Source organism: Ceratotherium simum, chromosome 31 (genome assembly GCF_057802395.1).
Source record: "Ceratotherium simum simum isolate JZ-2026a chromosome 31, ASM5780239v1, whole genome shotgun sequence".
Classification (NCBI taxonomy): domain Eukaryota; kingdom Metazoa; phylum Chordata; class Mammalia; order Perissodactyla; family Rhinocerotidae; genus Ceratotherium; species Ceratotherium simum.
This window is the reverse complement of record NC_141930.1, coordinates 23072907-23094654: the sequence shown is the minus strand read 5'-3', so window position 1 is coordinate 23094654 and position 21748 is coordinate 23072907. Positions and strand designations below refer to the sequence as shown.

The 21748-nt window shown below is 36.8% G+C and overlaps 2 protein-coding genes across 4 annotated transcripts in view; one reads left to right on the top strand and one right to left on the bottom strand.

Annotated features, from left to right (window-relative positions):
• The window catches only part of LOC147913042 (endogenous retroviral envelope protein HEMO-like), a 46152-nt gene extending 33007 nt beyond the window's left edge, over nt 1–13145 (bottom strand). Inside the window, exons 1-2 of the mRNA XM_087420355.1 lie at nt 12815–13145; nt 11925–12637 (exon numbers count right to left, since the gene is read on the bottom strand). Of these exons, the coding sequence (XP_087276481.1) occupies nt 11925–12637; nt 12815–13094 (993 nt within the window). The 5' untranslated portion in view covers nt 13095–13145. The remainder of the gene's footprint in view (nt 1–11924; nt 12638–12814) is intronic.
• NKAIN3 (sodium/potassium transporting ATPase interacting 3) overlaps nt 1–21748 on the top strand; it is a 627619-nt gene that overhangs the window by 447550 nt on the left and 158321 nt on the right. The window lies entirely within an intron of this gene.

Genomic DNA, 21748 nt, shown 5'->3' with positions numbered 1-21748 from the left:
TGCTACTGAAGCTACGTCTGATATACACAATTATCAAGGAGGCCACCTCCACAGTTAAATTATCATAGTTTCAATTCTACCCAAAAAATTGCTGTAGCAGAAGGATATCTGATCAAGGGTTAGCACTGAATTTTGCTGCAAATCAGGATTTGACTACAGCTGAAAATAGGTTCACACTCAGAATGTGAAATATGAAAAGGCCACAATTCAAGTGGTTATCCTGTGGCTTGTGTTTCTAAATGGTCACACTTATCTATAGAAAGAATATTCGTTTTCTAGCTAAAGTCTTTTCGTAAATACTTATATTTTGTAAATATTATATTTTGTAAATACTTCACTGAGTCATTTTTCTAGAAGCATTAGAATATTCCCTATAACACATTAAGTTTCTCAAATTTGAAAGGTGATTTTTTAATGTCTGCCAATGCTTTACTCTTTGCTTTATCAATTAGTGATTTCTGCCTAATAAGATTGACACATAATACAAGTCTATTAAAAAAAAAGTTGTGTTTTATGCTTTATTGTAATTAAAGTTGTATCTTTACAATACCAAATAATGAATAATCATCGTGCAGCTAATTTGATGAAGTGATAACTTTAAATTCTAAGTTGATCAAATTAATTTTGTGTCCAATAGTTATATACACAGATTAAGATTCTTATTAAAAAAAGTATTTAGTTTTGTTACTTTCTAATAAATATCAGTTTCTATATGAGTATAGAAAATAGGCTTTGTAAATAGAATTTCAAACCTGTTAAATTTACTAAACACACAATAATTTACCCCCCAAAGTCTTTGTGATGGTGAATCAGATGGCAAAAATTGTAGGTATAAGAATAAAGATTATGGCTTTTCCAGAACGTGATTTTTTCTTGATTATCTCTTAGGTTCCTTAACCCACAATCGTGAATTTTCTTGGTTAGACTACTTGTAAACCAATCTCAGCAGAAAAGGCTGTGGTAAATAGAAGGACCATTTCTTGTATCCTTATGGAGTTGTAAAACTGTACATATTTTACAACGATGTAATTCCCTAGTACTTTAATTCCGGGATCACACCTGACGGACACCAGGTTAATTGACTAAACTCCGAAAAATACAGCCAAACCAATTATCCATTGATAAGTTTTTAAAATACATTTTAATGCATATTGTTTATTTCATGTAGCATTTTTCCTTAATGCATTGAACAAATTTATCTGTGTAAACACAGTATTATTTACATGAATATTGTTCCTTTTAACATATGGTTGAAAATATTCAATTATGGCAAAACCATTTTTCAAAGTATCTTAGCATAACACAAGTGTCTGCTTGATTCCAATGCCAATTCTCCTTCTCGTTAGCTATCTCAAGCAAATTTATCATGTCTGTTCTCCATCATTTTCTTTGTTTTCTTTCTTTACTGTTTTTGTTTATATAGTACTTTCTCACCCGAAGATAAATATTCATGTTTGTTTTCCCTAATTCTTTTATAGTTTATATTTTATGCTTAACTCTTTAATACAAATGGAATTGACCGTTTTATTTTAAAGTGTGCATGCTATTTTATTTAAGAACCAATAATTCATTCAATGAACATTTATTACATACCCACTGTATGTTGGGCTCTGTGCTAGGCACTGTGTATACAAAAATGAATCCATGCCAGCTCTTGAGAAGTATAAAATCAGTGGAAGACAGGCTATAAAAAGATAAATTACACTACAGTTCAGAAAGGGCCAAAGAGCAAGAAGGAGACACAAAACTATCCCAATAGTGGTAGTATCTCCATTGACCGGAGTTCTGCTTCTTGGTGCAGCTAGGATGCTGAGTTCATGGAGCACTCTTATTACACAGCTGGACTCACATTAGCAGAAAAAAGTAGGTGTACTATTGACTATGGACTGGCTATGTCCAAGGCTGGACAAAGACCATAGACAAATGTCATTGGGTAGGCACTGCTGCTGCCACTCCCATCTCATAAGTCCAGAAAAAAGCAGAATATTATGATTGCTTCCCAGGTAAATATTAGGCATAGGATTGTCCTCAGAATTTCTGCAATACTGTATTTAACCTGTGTGTGATGTAGAAACTTAGATCAGAGAAGGCTTGTTTGGAATCTATCTTTCCTTCCTCTTTCCTATAAAAGTTGAGCCCTCCACAGTCTCCTCCACATCAATCTGCTTTTCCTAGTTGTGGGACAAGAGGTGTGCATGGAAGAGGGTAGAGTTGGGAGCATGGGTAAGGAAAAAAGGCAGGGAGGATCTGCCATCACTTCATTAAAAGTCTAAGAACCATCAGAAGCAACTAGCCTACTAAAAATGGATCCTGGTTTTGCTGTTGAACTTCTTTAATTCTGTTCATTGGCAACTCTTTGCTTTGACTAGGAGCCTAGCTAGATCCTTTTGAGAACTAGCCTTCAAGACTTGAGTCCACAATGAGAAGCTTTGAAAAGTTCTAGGATGAGCTGGTCCTATGACTCACTGTCCTCCAGCTGGCTGAGATCTTGTTTGTTTTTTGAGTCTGAGCATCTGGCTTTGTTCTCAGTTGACTCTCAGCATTTGTCTTGTGCTTTGCCTGACAGGTAAATTTCAACTATCTCCAACACTAATGCTGTGGGATGGTTGACACTCTCTCTAACCCACTGCATACATTTCAATCAGATACAAGAATTGACCTAGCAAAGAATTATCACAATTCTCACACAGACACTAAACCAAAGCCCTAATGGTATGTGTAATTATGACCAAATTGAGTATTTATCAAACTAAGCTGTAATTTATACATCCCAAAATTAGAACCCTCTTTTTCCAATATTGAGAGTCATTATATAAATGGCCCAGAATGTTTTTAATAACAATTCCTGGTATTTTATGATGAGATGATGGCCCTAACACATTTATGCATTTACATTAAATTATAGGAACATCTTTATTTCTAAATGTTAGTAAATAAATATGCATTATGTGTGGTACATTCTATTATAAGCTATGTGAATTTGAGAGCAATATTCATAGTCATGAGTAAAATAAACGACCAAAGAGTACCATAAATCATTAAATAGCTACAAAAATTCTCAATGGAATTATTACCTGTAATTTGAATTCTCTCTTTCAATAATTGTATATAATGCATGGATTCGAGCTTTACTGAATGTCCTCATAAAATTCTCTTTTCTCCCAGGCCCAGGCAGTCGACCTTTCTCTGACATTGGTAGCATTTATTCCCTCTCCCCTTTTCCTTCTAGCTCTTTTTTCCACACACTATTCCCCAAAGCCAATGATGGACCAAGCCATCAAGTTACATGGCTTCCTACTGCAAATTGGTCCCATTTGTTGTATCACTCAGAGAGAAACTACTGTTTAGATTCTGGACAATGGGAAGGAGTTGAGAAGAGGAGGGAAATTGTTCTTCCCCATGTTAGTTACCTTGCCCACTAGGAAAGGTGGCTACTATCTTTTCAGCAACCTTTCACTTAATTGTACTTCTTCTGAGTTATGTGATGTCAGTCCATCCTTACCCAGCATGCATCTGCCCCTTCCCTTCCTGGATCTTGACTGAGGACCATGCACGTACTGGTCTCTGATCTAATGGAAAATCATGGCGAGGGGATGATTGGGAAGATTTCTGCCCTTATAGACTTTATGTCACACATTTTCTCCAATTCCAGTGCCTTTCTTCATGGCCTAGTCTGTCCTGGGGTAATATACCCCTTATGAGAGTCACATCTAGAAGCTACAAATTTAAAAATATAACTTTCCCCAAATAGGGACAGATGTACCAGATAGCATATTCCTTTGCTGAAGACTGCTTCAATTTTAAAATATAAAGAAACTACCTGGACTTTTAAATTGAAATTGAAATTTTATGTAACTGGCGTAAAGTATTCTAGTGCTGCTACTTGGCACATGGCCTGAAATTAGAGAACGTTAAACAGGTCCATGAAAATTAAACTCCTTAAGGATCTAGAGAGTGTGCAACTGCCCATTCTACTCGTTCCCTCTCCTTTGATTAAAGGTGAAAAAAAAAATCAAATCAGCCAATAGCCTGCTATCCAAATTGAGATTTTTTTCCTGAACAGTGAGACTGTGATTAGAATGCTAGGCAAACTGCCTTTTCAGTCTCCCTTACCAGGTCTGTGTTTCAACTCCTGCCTCTGAGGGCTACAAGTTCTTCCTCAGCCAAGCACGGTCCTTGGAAACACTGCCCTTCACTGAGGAAATAAATCTCTACAGGAATGATAGTTTTGACAGTAAAAAGAAAAAAATATTTTCCTGTTTGATCTATTTCTGGAAAGCCTCCAAATTAATTTTTAAAGTGCTAGACTTCCTCAAAAACTGTATATCTCATTCCCAGACTCAGAGAAAAAGAGTTGGACCCACGATTGATGAGATTTTTCCAGCCTCAGGGACTGTGTGGGCATATTCCGGTTACTGACTGAACCATACTCCACTTCCCCAAACCTTTTCCCCTGTATCAAGCCTTTCAGTATGCACAGAGCTCCGGGTGCACAATACTTATCCTCAAATAACAAACAAGATGCCCCCAGGCCTCATCACTGGTTGACAAGATGCTCAAAGCATCAATGATAGGAAAACTATATCAGACTGTGAGTCACTTTCTACATAATGGCTCTGAATTAAAGTTGTTCTAAATACCTTTGTTTGGCATGCAGCAATATATTTTAATTGATATAGATCATATATTTCTCGATTATAGAGTGCTAATTAAGAAAATAGGAAATATTTTACACTGTGATGAATAGAGAACAATGACTATAAACTGCCTTTCTATTAAAGAGATGAGCAAGGAAAAATTTATGCAGTCATTCTCAGAGAAGATCTTGTGACCTAATGAGATTTTAAAATTTATAATGATCTATATGTATAGTGAGATTTTTATATTCATAAGGAGGAAACCTACACTGTTTTAAGGCTCCTTTGTGTTTAGACAAAGGGGAAATAGGACAGAGCATAGACAGGCACTTGTGACCTCATACTGTTATCACTTCAGACACTACAAAAGATGTCACCACAATAACTGACCCAACATCCCTTGAAGATTCTGCCTGGCAAGTCTTCCCGGAAATAATTCCAGTTCACGGCAGGAGGGTTGTTTGGTGGCTAAAGGCAGATCTATGAAAGGGAAGGGTTTTCCACTTTGAATAATAGTATATGTAGTCATCTAGGTGATGATGGAAAGTATAGGTAAGTATGCTTTTGGAAAAGTTGGATGTTTTGATTTAAGAGTAGCTGCTACCTGTAATGTGAACAACCGGAAATTGATATGTCTCCTCATGATCTCCAAATTGAAAAGGATTCAAATATTGTTTGTAAAACTTCAAATTCAACTTTAATTAAGGAAGAGCTAAATGTGGTCTTTGCTTCATGTAGGGACATTACAATTACTGGGATTAATCATTACTAGTAATAGTGAAATCATTCATTTTCTAATGTGAATTAATTAATGGCATGGAAGCACACTGAGCTCCTAACCCTAGGAAAGATAACTCCATGATACAGCCATAGGGTTAAAAAAAAAAAGGAAATGACCTTTATTATCATGCCCCCCCAAATAATTAAATAGTAATCAAATAAAACAATGTTTACTATTTAGGTACCTCCTTTGTGGTCACTGGACTTTGTGCACTCAGGGAATATCTGGCTAGTGATAACAATCCTGTTTAGATGAAGGGCATAGAACTAATGTTGGCATGCGGTACCTCCAAATTTGGTACAATTGCTTACTGTCATATCAAGGGATCCATAGAGATATGAAGAGAGATAATATTCTCAAAATCAATATAGCTACAGTAGGCAGAAGTGGGCTTTTATTCTCAGTTCAGCTCCACCCCCACAGCAAAGGAATTAGCACCACCCCCTGCCAATAGATTTGTATGTAACCCTAAAGACCCTAATGAAGAGTTAGGCAAAAAGAATGGGCTAACCCATCTCACAGCCACAATGAAATGCACCCAGAGAGTTGTATTTGAGTCATTTCTCTGAAATTTCCAGATCCCCAGAAGTTGCCTCTTGTAAGGCGTCCAAGATGGTTACTCTGTGACTTGAGATTGATGGTGACAGATAAGAACCTGCCAGAGAGGTTTTTACCACATCCAACTTTGCAATTAATCAGACCTCTTTCCAGCCTTCACAATTATTTTAGCAAAGGAAGCAATTAAAAAAAAGTCTTCTTTTGCAGAGAGTTTTAAACCACACCAGCAGCCACAACCATAGGTCAAAAATGCCAATATTGTTGTCTTTATCCAGCTACCCTTCAAAAAGAGAACAACTAAAAGGATTATATGGCTTTTCCTTTCTTTAATATGAATTCTATTACATTAAAACAAACATCTATTTTTTTCTCAAACAAGGACTTTTTCCTACCAAAATAGAAAAATAAGCAAAAGTATTCTTTCCAGGTGGTAAACTTAGCAAAAAAACAGATTGAAAAGAGAAATTTCTATTGTGCAAATGAAATGTGTGCATACATGCATATGCATGCGTGAATTATGAATACACCAAAGTATAAATATAACACATTAGTGCCGGCGTAAAGCACAAAGGTAGCACAATTTTATGGTCTCAAAATCCTAATTAGCATAAAAGGCATAACATTGTGATCAAATAATTAGTGATTAACACAAAGACAGAGAAGCCAGATGTGTTGAATGAGCTTGGTAATTAACTAAGTAAACTGCAGGTGTTTAAAATTCATAGATTACAAATGAAATGTATACTTATTTAAAAAAATCTTCCTTAGGCAAATCTTAGTGTAGTCAAGTACAGCAATTACGTACCATAAATGTCAATATCTCTGAATGAACATTATACTTTCACAAATAATTAATATTTGAGGCATCATTGGCATGACATGTTTTCAGTGCTCAAGTCCTTTGAAGCTTTTGGAAGGCTGTTTTCACTGGGACATCCCTGTTCTGCCCAATGGACCTGATGCACATCTAAAGTAGACAAACCAGGGGCCAGCCACATGGCCTAGTGTTAAGTTTGGTGCTCTCCCCTTAGGCGGCCTGGGCTCGGTTCCCCGGGCACAGACCTACACCACTTGGTGGTGGCCATGCTGTGGAAGCAACCCACTTACAATGTAGAGGAAGACTGGCACAGATGTTAGCTCAGGGTGAATCTTCCTCAGCCAAAAAAAAAAAAAAAGTAGACAAACCATCATAAAGGAAGACATGGCTAATGAATGGACAACTAAAAAATAAACAAAAATAAGAAAGGGGGAGTTTGATATTTAAAAGAAAAAATTTTTCTGCAAATTGCATATTTTTGTTAACTTCTCAATGTATTTCTCCCACCCTCCTTAGGTGGCCCTGCAGTAAAAGTGGGTTTCATTCACATCATTTCTTCTAACAGGACTAATGATTTCTTTAGAGTCATTGTTAGGAAATGGGGAGTTTTTGTTTGATTCCTTCCAACAGCATCAAATGGCACAGACAAGCTAATGTAAGGGAGGGGATTGGGTCTTTGACCATGGTTGTTTTCCTCCTAGTTTTGCACAGTGTCTCAATTATTTTTATTACACCTGAGAAAGATTGCTGATCCTCTCCACACTCTCCTTTCTTAAGAAATGCATCTGATAAGACTCATGTCAACTCCGAAATGAATGAGCTGAGAAAATATAAATTTGCAAAACCCTGCAACCCCAATTTTCTTCATATAGAAGAAAGGTTTGTGGTATTGAAGAAATTATGTGGTTTTCCAACACCACATAATTCCCAGCTCCAGTGACAACCTTCCCTCATCGGTACCTATCCTCACTATTCCAAGCTTCATCACCACAGATCAGTCCTGCCTTTCTTAGGACCCCATAGAAATGGAATCGTATGGTATACACTTTATTGGGACTGACCTCCTTTGCTCAACATCATGTCTGTGAAATTCAACCATGTCTTTGTGTGTATCAGCAGTTCATTCTTTCTCGTTGCTGTGCAACTTCCATTGTATGACCATAACACATTTATTTATCCATTCTACTGTTGATGGACATTTGGACCACTTTTAGGTTTTGGCTATTAAAAGCTGCTAACAACATAATTGTACAAGTCTTTGGTGGAAGTATGCATTCATCTCTCCTGGCTACAAACTCAGGAGTGGAACCACTAGGTCATAAGGTGTACGCATATCTAGCTTCAGTGGGAATACAAAACTTTTTCCAAAGTGGCTGCACAAATTCACACTCCCACTAGCAATATAAGAGGCACTTTGATGGATGTGCAGTGGCTTTCTGTTTTTTTAGGTTTTCTCAATTCTCAATTGAGATTGTGCCTCAAAAACCCAGAAGTTAGGTTTATTCATTCATTTGATAAAAAATATATATATATTTTGAGCTGTCATTGTGAGCTTGGTATTGGAAAGTAGTGCAGATCACAGTTGATTTGTAATCTCACAGGTAAGTCAGAAAACTGATTATAAAAAAAGTAATGTGTCATCCCAGCCAAATAAAGATATAAAATTATAGGGAAGAATGGGCACTTAGGAGCATATAGAAGGGTTATGTTGCCCAGACCTTCTAGGGGCCAGGGATGACTTTCCAGAGGAAGTGATGTGTCTGCTGAAACGTAAAAATAAATAGGAGTCAGCCAGGTAAGTAGGATGGGGAGGGGTTGATTGCAGAGACAGAGGAAGGAGATGAAGGGTGAGAGTGAACGACAATATTCTATGAAGATGGAACAAGGGTGTGGAGTCCAACATGTTAGAGAGAACAGTTCATTTAGGGAATGGAAAGAAGTTCAGTGTGGCTAGAGCGTGGAGTGTGAAGGGAAGAGAATCAAGGAGTCTGGAGAAGTGATTAGAAGCAGGGTAAGTAAAGACCTTTCAAGCTATGCCAAGGAATTATCTTTTATCTCTGGGCAGCGGGAAACCACTGAAGTGTTTTAAGCAACTAGTGACATCAACACATTAGAGTTTAAAAAATATTATTCTGGTCGTAATAAGAAAAATAAATTAGAGGAGAACAAGAGAAGATGCCAGCACTTGCATTTAGAGGTCATTGCAATTGTCTCAAAGAGAAACAATGGTTGGCTAGTCTAGGGTAGTGGCAATTGGAATGAAGAGAAAAGGAAGGATTTTTTTTTTATTTTAATTTTTATCTTCAAGCAATATATAATACTTAATACAAAGTAATGAAATAAGTCAACAAATACTCATGATATCACCAATGAAATAAAGACATAAAACTTTTGTAACACAGTTAAACCTTTCTTGTTTACTATTCCTTGAATCCCTTTTCTCGCCCTATATTCTGCATTTAATGTTTATTATAACTGAGTATTTCTTTAAAATATTAATAAATATATGCATCCCTAATAAATACATAGTATTATTGTGCAACTTTTTAAGCTTTATATAACTGAAGTCATACAATCTTTTTTCTACAATTTGATGCTTTTTGTCAACATTATGTTTGAGAAAGCCATCCTTTTTAACATATATAAGCTTACTTAATTTGTTTCTACTTCACATAGCATGTGATTGCATGAATACCAATTTATTAACTTTTGATAGACATTTAGGTTGTTTCCAAGTTTTGCTATTGCAAACAATGCTGCTATAAACACTCTTATGTGTGTATACAGGTGTATATGTGAGCTAGGATAAATGCAGAGGAGTAAAATTGCAGAATCATAAGGCATTCCCATTTTAAACTTCTAAATGTTGCCACATTATTCTAAGACTGACCGTTGTCCCATATATGAGAGACCACCATGCCACACCTGGACAATGACAAGTAATGTCAAGCTTGATCACTCAAGCTTGTTGTTGTTAATTTTATTGTTGTTAATTTTATTAGATTTTTTAGAGAACCAAATTTGTGCTTTGTTGATCCTTTGATTTCTTTTTAATTAATTTCTGCTTTTATGTATTTCCAATGTTCTTAATCTAATCTTTTTAAATAGCACTCATCTTCTAACATGAAATATTTTTGTTTTTTTGTTATATTTATGGTCCGTATTACCATACTAGACTGTTAGTTCCACTGGAGCAGAGATTTTTGTCTGTTTTGTTCATGGATTAATTCCACATCCCAGAACAGCGTAGGCATGTAACAAATATTTGTTAATTAAATCTATATCTATTCATCTTTTCTTCTAACATCTTTAGTTTGAACTTGTTATTCTTTTAAAGTTTTTTAACTGGATGCTTAGCTCATTAATTTTAAGTATTTTTTTTCCTACTATAAACATTTAATGCTATAAATTTTTTCCTGAATATCATTTTATGTACATTTCAGAAGTTCTGAAATATGGTATTTTTATCATTATAATTATATAATTACTACTTGACACCAAAAAGAAATCTGTGTTATGTACTTTGGCAGGACATGAATTCACTGTTTACTTAATTTTCTTTATAACCAATTGCTAATCCTTAAAAGAATCAAATAATTTCATTAGAACTGGCAAAATTATGGTTTAGAAAAAAAAAATTCTTCCGTTTCTTCTACATTTGTTGCCTGACATTCATCAGTAATGTAGAGCTTTACTTCATCAACTTGGTTACCTTGATATACAATTCCTACTGGAAAGGCAAAATAAATGCTTAATTCTTTTCCTTTACTCTTTTTTTCAAGTGAAGTTGTCCTTTATAATTAATAAACTTCATTCTTTTTAGAGCAGTTCACAGCAAAATTGAGTAGAAATCACAAAGCAGGTGTTGTTTAAATAGCTGCTTTGAATATTAACAATGAGTTTTTCTGCCTTTCTTTTCTGAGCATTATGGAATTACTGATTTTCATTGATTCAATGTGTTTTAGTCTCCCTCAATCATTATTCTTTTTAGTATTCAAATTATCATAAATTTAGCCAAAGGTAGACCCTTCCTACTGACTCCTACCTCCTTTTAATGTGACTCATCAATTTTTGAAAATTTTCTTGCTTTCTAGTACAAGAATATATTTCACAGTCTCCTTGTTCCTTCCTTGCACCTGTAGGGGGAAGAGGGAGAATCACCCTCTGCCCGTTTTTTTTAAGGTTTTTTTGGCTGGCCAAATAATCAACAAGACAGGTTAGCAGGAGAAAATAATATCAAGTTTAATAACATGTATACATGGGAGAAACTCAGAAATGAGCAACTCGTCTCTCTGTCTAAGCTGTTTTTTTAAGTATTGTAGCTAAAGGCGAAGGAACGTGTTGGGGGTGGGTAGTGGCCTGGGACTTTAGAGGGGAGAAGGACAATTTTTTTTAGGGTCATCTATTGATAATTTGGTCAGGGAGAGATAGAGTTTTTTGATAAAAGGGGCTTGGTGCCCCTCTCATTGTAACATCTATTTTATATTATTTTTATAGTAATCATGATAGAAGATCTGTTCTAGGAATGAGCCACCATGTCAGATTTTTTAGGCAGTTAGTGGGGGAGGTCAAATATTTTTATTGTCTTTAGCTCGAAATAATCTGCATACCAGAGTGGTGCTTCCTGGGGCAGCTTGCCCTGAGCACCATCAGTTCCCTCCTCTGAAACTTCCCTAGAAGTTTCACATATTAAAAGCTGAGCTGGTGATTGTGGAGAGAGAAATCGTGTTAGTATCTGAGTGATAAGAAGTCTGCAAAGGGAGAAAAGAACGTAGATTAGCATGAGGATGAACAGGCAGAAAAGAACAAATCGGAGCACATTTTTCCACACTCCATTAAATCAGTCCCCCAATCCTGGAAATAAGTCAGTCTAATAAAATGTGTTAGCTTCGTTTATCTGATGAAAAATGTCAATCTTCTCTTTTAATAGATTTAAGTTAGATATTACTTGACCTGTTTGATTCACATAAAAGCAACATTTTTCTCCAATGATTGTACATGTTCTTCCTTGCTGGGCAGTGAGCACATCTAGAGCATGTCGATTTTGGAGCACCACAGATGCTAGGCTGTTAATCTCTGACTGGAGTATGTTCAAGGTTTGCATGGTGGTGTTGAACTCTTGCTCCATTACCATAGAGAGATTTAATATTGCCTTTTTCAACTCATAATCTCCAAAGCTGGGGACTAGGACTCTCAAGGCTGAAAAGAACTTGGAGTTGTGATACACAAATGGATTTTCCACGATTTTTCGACTGGCACGTTTATGTGGCACAATCTTAGGAACAAACGAACCCAAGTTTGTAATTTGGCTAGCATTTAAGGTGGAGTGTTTGGTGACAGAAGGAGCCAGGTATCCAAGTCCGCATCGTCCTGACCAATTAGGTGGGAATCTTTTATACACTTTGTTGCCGCATAAAATGAAAAGACCAGTGTAGTTTAAAGACAAGGTTAGAATTGAGTCTGTAGTTCCCAGGATCTGGACTATTTCATGATCTGTGCCACTTGTACTGTTACTACCTAAACATCTCCATTTCCCATGAGCTCCTGTCAGTCTGCGAGAACAGAATAGATTGTGGAATAGCTGGTACAGGAGGCCTGCAGTCTGATTTTGGCAGCTATAAAGCCTGGTCTTGTCACCTGACCAGGTGAGTCCAGATTTTTGATCCACCCATATATAGTCTGTGGCATTGGGCAGCCTAACCATGCAGATAGCTGTGATACCCCAAGTTGCACACGGGTGGCTCATAGGCCATCTAGAGCACTTGGTGATTTGGCAAATGTTTGTGCCAGAGGGAGTAGTGATAGAGTCACTTACAATTCCCTTGAGAGTTCTGAAGATGCCACCTGCGGAATCAAACCACAGAGTTTGACTGCAATATTGTCTCGGTATGTCACCCAGGAAAGGTCCAGCGCCATGTTTACTTTTAATGCAGAGGGAAAAACTTTCACCTATTGTTTGTACTTGGGCAAGGGACAGTCCTTGACCTTCTAAGTAGTCTTTCTGGGGCCCAAGTGACTCACCAGGAGAAGAAGCAGAGTGAAGTTTCCCTTGTTGCGGATACCATACTCTGTTATTCATCCATTTTCCGTACTTAGTCCACCAGGTGTTCATATCAGCAGGAACAAAGACTAGTTCAGGTTCTTTTGCACTATCTAGCTGTTGACATAACCAACAGTCAGATTGATTAGTTAGCGTGGCTAGGGCTTGGTAAACTGGCACGAGGGGGTGTTTGGTCTGTGCCCGACCTGTTGAAAAGGAGAGGGTTAGTAAAAGCAAGACACAGATCGGAAAAGAGCCCATAGCGGAGACTTAGAGAGGGGAAGAAGGACAGATAGAGACCAGCACTCTCCAGTCAGCTTTCTAATAAATGATTAAAAATATATATATATATATATATATATATTTACTAATAGTTTGTGTGTGTGTGAGTGTGTATATATATATAGGGAGTTTTGAAGCAAGGGGGAGGAAATGGGTCAAAGTAGGTTTTTTTCGATCCGTGATCTTGGGAAAAGCTGTCTACTTCGTGATGTCGGCTGCTTCTGGGGCCTGGGTTTTGGCCCTCGAAATCTTTAGTTTAAGGTCACCTGTGGGGATTATCTCCCAGTTGTCTTGAGAGCGATGTTCTGGGTCTATTTTGGCGTGGCTCGCATGGATCCAGGAAGATTTTTCCTTTATTTTGATGGCAGTGCAGGTCGTCAGTAAGACTTCATAAGGTCCTTCCCAGCGAGGTGACAGTGTGTGTTTTCTTCTAAAGACCTTGATGTACACCCGGTCTCCTGGTCGAAAGGGATGGCAAGGCTTGTCAGAAGGTGGGGGCCATGCCTCTTTTACCTGTTGACAATATGCTTCAAGTATACTAGTTAATTTTTGTATATAACAAGTCATAGCATCAAATTGTTCACTTAAGTTCCCATAATATTCATTTAATCCAGGAATTGAAGGTTTAGAGACGCCAGTAGGTATCAGATGTCCAAAAACTATTTCAAAAGGAGTCAGTCTATGCCTTCTATTTGGAGTATTTTGAATCTTCATAAGGGCCAAGGGCAGAGCCTCTGGCCATTTAAGTCCAGTTTCTTGACAGACTTTTCCTAGAGTTCTTTTTATATCTAGATTTTTACATTCCACTTGCCCTGATGACTGAGGGTGATATGGGGTTTGAAATTTTAATGAATACCCCAGAGTTTTTTTGCAAGCAAGTGGTTTATCTCTGCTGTAAAATGAGTTCCTTGGTCTGATTCAATCCATAAAGGAATGCCAAAGCGAGGAATAACTTCAGTTATTAATTTCTTTACCACTGTTGTGGCATCTGCATGTCTGGTCGGATAGCATTCAGTCCATCCACTAAACATGCAGACAATAACCAAACAGTGAGAGTAACCTAAAGCTGAAGGCAAGTCCATAAAATCCATTTGGAGTGCCGCAAAAGGCAGCGTGGGCCTGGGAGGACTTCCTGGATCACACTGATTTCTCCCAGAGACTTGGTAAGATTTGCAAGTTGTGCACTGGGAGGTGATTTGGTCAGAAAATTTTACGGATGCCAGGGCAAAACCAATTGTCTTTCAGTTCCTTAACTATCCCCCGTTTGCACATATGTCCCATTTGGTGGGAGATAAGTGCAAGCCAAAAAGTCAAAAGAAAAGGAGCTACTGGAAGTCCATTTGGTCCAATGTATAATCCATCTGATAATTGTTTGGCACCCTTTCGTATCTAATTGTCTTTTTCAGATTGTGGGGCATTTGCCTAATAGTTAATAACATCAGTCAGGGATAAAGGCAGATTTAAAAATTGGGTGGAAAACGGATAAGGGGGTCCATAGTGAGCTGCATGTTTAGCAGCTCTGTCAGCCCTGTCATTCCCTAAAGATATGACATCAGTCTCCTTAGTATGGGCTGAACAATGAACAATGGCAATTTTTGAAGGAAGGTGAATAGCTTGTAATAAGGCTGCAATTAAGTGTCCATTAGCAATAGGAGTTCTTGCAGAAGTTAAGAATCCACAGGATTTCTAAATTGTGCCAATAGTATGGCAGACTCCAAAAGCATATTTGTGTAAACGAAAGAAAAACAAGGTTAATGGTTAGAGCAAATTGTAAACCAGTTTTTGAGTTCAGAAGACAGCCAGTGAAGAAGAATTTTAGGTGTCAGGGTCAAAGTATCTTTTGTAGTTTAAAATGTCTCTGATGGTGTCGTCAGGTCATCTCTTAAGTTTATATCAAGTTCATCAGCTTCAGTTTGTAAGGCTTCAGGAAAAAGGGCAGGTTCAGTTTTCAGTGATTTCAAATGAAAATGATGGAAAAAATTAAAAACATTAGTTTGGACATCTGTAGCCAGATATTTCAGGAGACTAGAAGAAATCAGGATCCAGTCCAGTCAACAGATATAAAACAAAAACCTCAAAAGACAACAAAACTAGGATCTAATATCCGCAAATTTATACTGAAATAGTTTTTACTGAAATATAATTTTTTTCTCTGAAATCACCCTCATTTTTATTAAGATAGCAAAATTAAAACTAGTTTGCAAAATAAGTCTAGTTCTAATAGAGTTGGCTCAATTATTTACATAAGTACAGCAAGAATAGCAGTGGATCACATAGGCTCTTTTAAATCTGCTTTGCTGGAACTTTTTATAAGGAATCTCACATTGAACTTTAAAGGTCTCTCGAGGCCAGGAAAGCCAAGCCAAGGATTTTGTCATCAGACTTTGCCTGCAATACCTATAAATGTTGGTGAATTCCTCTATTCCGAGGTTTCCCCAAAATATTTCAAGGTTCCTTGTACCTGCCAGATAAGTGACATTCTTTACTTATCCTGGTAAGTGCTGCTTGGAACATAAGGTACCAGGCCAATATTTTTACGTGGCTTTATTCCATAAAGTCCAATCTTCATTTCTCAAAAGCTGTATGGTTATATTGTAAATGTGATGTTCCAGTCACAACCTTGGTAATAGAACCAGTGTTTCCAATTGTGTCCTGTTATAAGGAGAACAGATTCTTATTGAACTTATGCAAATAACTATATTGCCATGAAAACAACAATACTCACTTACTAAGAGTTTCTAAATTCGAGGGATCAGGTAGAGAGAAAAAGATAAATATTTCAATTTTACTTACAAAAGTATCATTTACCAAATTGCTATAAGTCATAGCTAGTTCAGGAGAAAAGAGAAAAAGTTTTCCTTAAATCTGAAAAAAACAAAACATTAAAAATTCAGCAATACTTCAAACGAAAAATCATAAAAATTATAATCATCTTTATCAGTTCATTCAGTCCTGTATAATCTATTTTTGATCCCAATCTTTTTGTTAGCAGCTTCATGAAGTCAGTTTTTCCATCAGATTTCTGTAATTTTTTTTTTTACCAAGTTCAGTTTTATGATCAGAAAGTTTGTCAGAAACCTGTATTCCAGTGTAAATATCAGAGTCCTTTCCATGAATTTTTCTGAAGTTGAAACATATTTTGCAAAAGCATTAGAGCAAAGAAATAAGTCTGTAAACAACAAGACCTCAAAATGGCAAATGACAAGGAAATTTGGTTAATTTTGTGACATACAACACTTTAAAATAATAATAACCAGAATTATGACTGATAACCAGGACAGATCAGAATTTCAGTAATGTTATACAATTTTAAAACACCTATGTCAATAACATTTGCCCACATAATAGCACCTAAGCAGGCTTATCATTACTGGTCTGACAATGCTTTCTGTGTAATTGAACATATTGAATAGGCCTAATAAGTTTAGTATCTTTTTCCTTATAGGAAGAGAGCAAATTTCTTTGAGAAGTTCCAGGGCCCTTTGAAAATTCTCAAAGAAATAAAAGTTAAAAAAAGACTTTAAGATATGAATTTTGGGGGAGCTTGTCAAAAATATAAACAGTCAAAGCAAACATAGCATTAACAGTCCAAAAAGCCTTAATAGAGAGACCTTAGTCTTTTGAACATAGGAAATTATTTTAACAGGTTTTTTTTTTCTCTCTCTCTTTTAGGTAGACTTACTCAAAGGGAAAGAAAAATCTTTTATAACCTCTTTATCAAGTTTAAGCAAATTATCCTTTTACGAGAAATTTCAATTTTGCACCAGCTTACTTCTGCTATTAAAACTCATTTACTTAATTAAATTCATTTCAATCTTAGCCAACTTGACCATGCAAAAACTCCTTTTCCAGAATTTCTCTTCCACAAACCTTCTATAACTTTCTTTTTACATTCAGAATTTGTCCCATGTCTTTCTTTTCCCTCCTAGTACTTGAGGACAAATTTATCTTTTTTAACCAAACAAAATATTTCCATTCTTTGTACCTTTATACATCTTACTTTTCTTGTACACAGACATATTTTTCTTAATTTTTTTAGTAGCTTCAATCACATATATTAATTAGAAATTTTAACCCTTAGAAACCTTAATTTGTAAGTAAAAACTAAGTAAACAATTATAAACTTTCTTTTACATTAGTATCTTGTGGCTTGGAAAATTTATAAATATTTCATAACTTCTAGAAATATGTTACTTTATAGTACAATCTTTTAATAAAACACATGTTTACCAATAGACCCAAAACACCTTTTAGTTTTCCTGTAATGAAAAGCCAAAAGTAGACAAATGTACATTTAGCAATCAATGTCTAATATCTTATCTTATTTGGAAATGATGATACTCAGAGAATTTTTATCATAAAATTCAGCAAAACTCTAAAGTTTTAAGTTACCAAAAAGAGTTTGGAAGCAGTAACCACCATAACACATAATTATTGTTTAAAGTTCATCCAACATTCATCTTTTTCACAACTATTTAGTTACTTATTCCCAATAATTATTTAAATTGCCTACAAGACTTCATAACACTTCAGATAAAATTAGCCATCATTTAAATTACTATTTTTGTTAACCAGTTCTGTAATAGAAATAACATCAGTTTTTTTCTTACAAAATTTTATGTAAATTTCGTCACCTCTTATACCTTTAAACATAATTATCATTAAGATTTTTATCAATAGGTCTTGGTCTTTTAATTTTGGACAAGAGAAGCATTCCCAGTCAGACATTTTAAAACATACTCAGGCAAAGTTGATGTAACCTCTTTGTATAAAATTAGCTCAAACATTCCAACCTTTATAATCTTATCAACACTTACACTTTTACATGTTCTCAATTCAATTGTAACCTGAGTCAAGGTCTTAAGACTAGTCAAATTTTTCCCTTCCTTTTTCTGGCCTTAATTCTTAGGTACCAATTAAGCAATTATGTGAGAGCTCTCAAAACATTTTTTTTTTCCCCAATTTAGAAGTTTTTCCAATTCAAAGGATCTGTCGTCTGGCCATTGACGAGTAGGATCTTCACTTGTATATTTATTCCAATAGTGACTCGAACCAATAAGCCTTTTTAAGGAAAGACCCGGAGGTAACTTTCCACGCTTAGAATAAATCTTCACCATGGACGCAAGAGGCGCAAGAGGCATCCCTGATGAGGGCGCAGATGATGTAGCCCCCGTAATCCACAGAATTCACTCCCAAAGATATTCAGACTCCCCTGAGAGCTTGGCACAGCCGGACAGAGACAGTTCGGAACCCCAGTCTACTCGACTGGCCACCAAGGTACACCCCGGTAAATGCACCTTCCATATGGTGGAGACCAAGGAGAATATTCTCACTGGTCACAAAGCCAAGTTTTCTCAGGACACAGAACAAGACAGAAGGAAAAACCTCATCCGGTTTTGTTTTTTTTTTCTTATGTGCACAATGACAGCTTTAGCCAAGCCTTAGGTCTCTTGGAGCCAGAATAATACCTAGAGGGGGAGATGCCGCGGGGTTGGGGACTGTGTGCTTTACAGAGTACCTCGTCGTTGCACGGACATTTTCTTGCAGTTGGCGGGGGACCTGTGTCATCTACCCCGTTCCGGGACCCAAATTATCCTGACACGGGAGTCTTCTGAAAGTGGCGAGCACCCTAATGGCTCTTAACTGCTCGACCCGCGCCCACCATATTTGCGGCCTTTTTGGCTTCCAAGATGCCCTTGGCAATGACCTTCACTTCATGTGCATAATAACCCACAGCAAAGTTTGTAGACGCCGGTCTGGTGAGACCCGCAAACTCACCAGTCTGTGGGGCCGGGCCGGAGAGCAGGCTTATAGGGCCTATGCCTGCGTCCTACCCTATGGTAGTTCCTTCTTATGACAAAAGACACAGACAAAAGAGAAAAACAGAGACTACGTTTGGGAGGAAAAGGGATCAAGATCAAAACCAAGAGTACTCTACCAAATTTAAACCAAGAGTCACTAAAAGCCCAAGAAACTAGTTTCCCAAATATTTTCTCCTGCCAATCTAAATTTAGAAAGAGAAAACATTCTCACCACTTCCTTCCGCCGGACTCTGCAGATAGAGATTCCGGGAGGCTGATGTGGTAAGAAGTCTTACCTTTTGCCGGCTTTCGTCAGGCGTTCCCGTATCTCATCATCTGCAGTAGTCCAGGGAGAAGGCAGGTCTTCCAGCCAGAGAAGGCACCTTGCCAGCCAGTGTGGATCCTGCCGACTACACCAAAACTGTAGTGGGAAGAGGGAGAATCACCCTCTGCCCTTTTTTTTAAGGTTTTTTTGGCTGGCCAAATAATCAACAAGACAGGTTAGCAGGAGAAAATAATATCAAGTTTAATAACATGTATACATGGGAGAAACTCAGAAATGAGCAACTCGTCTCTCTGTCTAAGCTGTTTTTTTAAGTATTGTAGCTAAAGGCGAAGGAACGTGTTGGGGGTGGGTAGTGGCCTGGGACTTTAGAGGGGAGAAGGACAATTTTTTTTAGGGTCATCTATTGATAATTTGGTCAGGGAGAGATAGAGTTTTTTGATAAAAGGGGCTTGGTGCCCCTCTCATTGTAACATCTATTTTATATTATTTTTATAGTAATCATGATAGAAGATCTGTTCTAGGAATGAGCCACCATGTCAGATTTTTTAGGCAGTTAGTGGGGGAGGTCAAATATTTTTATTGTCTTTAGCTCGAAATAATCTGCATACCAGAGTGGTGCTTCCTGGGGCAGCTTGCCCTGAGCACCATCACACCACACCTGGGTTTATCATTTCTCAGGTGAATAACTTTGGTTCTTTTTACTGGGAAATCATATTACACAGTGTGAACTGGTAGTATTCATTGCTACTGGGGTGATGTTTCTAAGCTGTTTCAGTGAACAGAGATCTCTCTCTCTCTCTCTCTCTCTCTCACACGCACGCACACACACACACACACATATTCTACATAGTCATTTTAAATCACAAGTGCATTTTGATATTTTCAGTTCCATTTTAACATCACAGTATTTTTTTTGTAGCAATACGATTTTATTTACACGTGTAAGGTGCCATGCATAGTGTACCAAACCTTCAAAGACTGAGGGAATAGAGCTTATATTAATCCTTTAGATAAAACAATGAATATATACACTTACAGACTAAAACTGTATTAATTCTAATATTCAACTAATCCAGCTGTGAATATAAATGAAAGACTCAGCAATAGAGTTACTTTTTAAAGTGCTGTTTGCTATGGGACTAAGGTATTCAATTGAATGAATTAAAAGATCAGAACAAAATAAATGGACACAAATATTATACATTTTCATGAAAATTATATAATGAACAGTATGACTGAACGGACTGGAGCCAAAACTTAGAACATGATAATAAAAGTTGTTTAGGTAACATCAGGAGGAGATTTAAATGAACTGATTTCATCATTCTTAGGATTACTTGATAAATGGGCAATATTTTCTTATTTCTAAAGTAAAAAAAAATAGATGGTAAAATATATTACTTAAATTTATGTTACCAACAAGAAGAGCAGTAGACTCTGTTTTCCAAGTCATGGTATTTCCACTTATTTTCTTTGATTTTGTAACTGTCTCTTTTTGTCTTTCACCGCTCCATCCTTTCTCCCTTTACAGGGTCAGGGTGCCCACTCCCCAGCTGCTGTAATTTTTCTGCTGATGGCTCACAGCTGATGGGAGCCTGCCTGCTCAATCAGAAACTTAAGTCATCCTCATTTATCTCTTCCTGTCATCTCCACCTGCTGTTCTGCCTCCAAAACACAACTCACTTCTCTGTTTGGATTCTCTCTACTGCTACCACCTTTCTCCTACTCACTTTTCCTGCTACAATAACCACCCAACTGGCTTCCACTTTCGCCCCAGTCAAATCTATTCTCGGTACAATCCTTAGAACGATCTTTTGAAAAATGGAAAACTGTTGACTTCTCAACTGGCCTTTGAAAAATCTAGACTTTTTATCATGGCTTGTTTCCTAAGTCTTTTTCTTTTTACAACACTCTTACACTCACCTCAGCTTCTCTCCAGCTGTGTGGTCCTTCATTCAGTCCCTGGAATATATAAACCTCTTTGCCATCTCATGATCTTGGCACTTGCAGTTCTGTTTGCATGCAATACTATTTCCCCAAATTTTCACATATCTAGTTTTTTCTCATCTAACAGGTCTTAGCCCGAATATCAACTATCAGAGAAGCCTTCCCTGCCTACCTTCACGATTTTCTCTATATTAGTTTTCACAACATATAATTATTTTTGTCTACTTGTTTACTTTATTACCTGTCTTCTCCACTAGAATATACATTCTATGAGGGCAGGGATGAGATCTCTTATGTTCTCTCTTAAATCCCATTGCATAGCTTATATTATAAACTCCGTAAATATCTATTGAACAGATCAATGACACTCTGTTCTTCCTGAAGTGGTCCAATCTAGAAAATTAAGCTCCAGAATGAAGACAAAAGGCTTGATTACTTTTGGCTCTGCCTCTGGCCTATGATCAATGGTACAGAATTGAAAAACCCCAGCAATACCTAGTTGTAAGAAGGAGAAACAGGAAATCAAAACAATCAATGGCCACCCCTCACTCTGCAGACTGCTCTGTATATTCAACACAAATGGCAGAGGCCTAAATGAT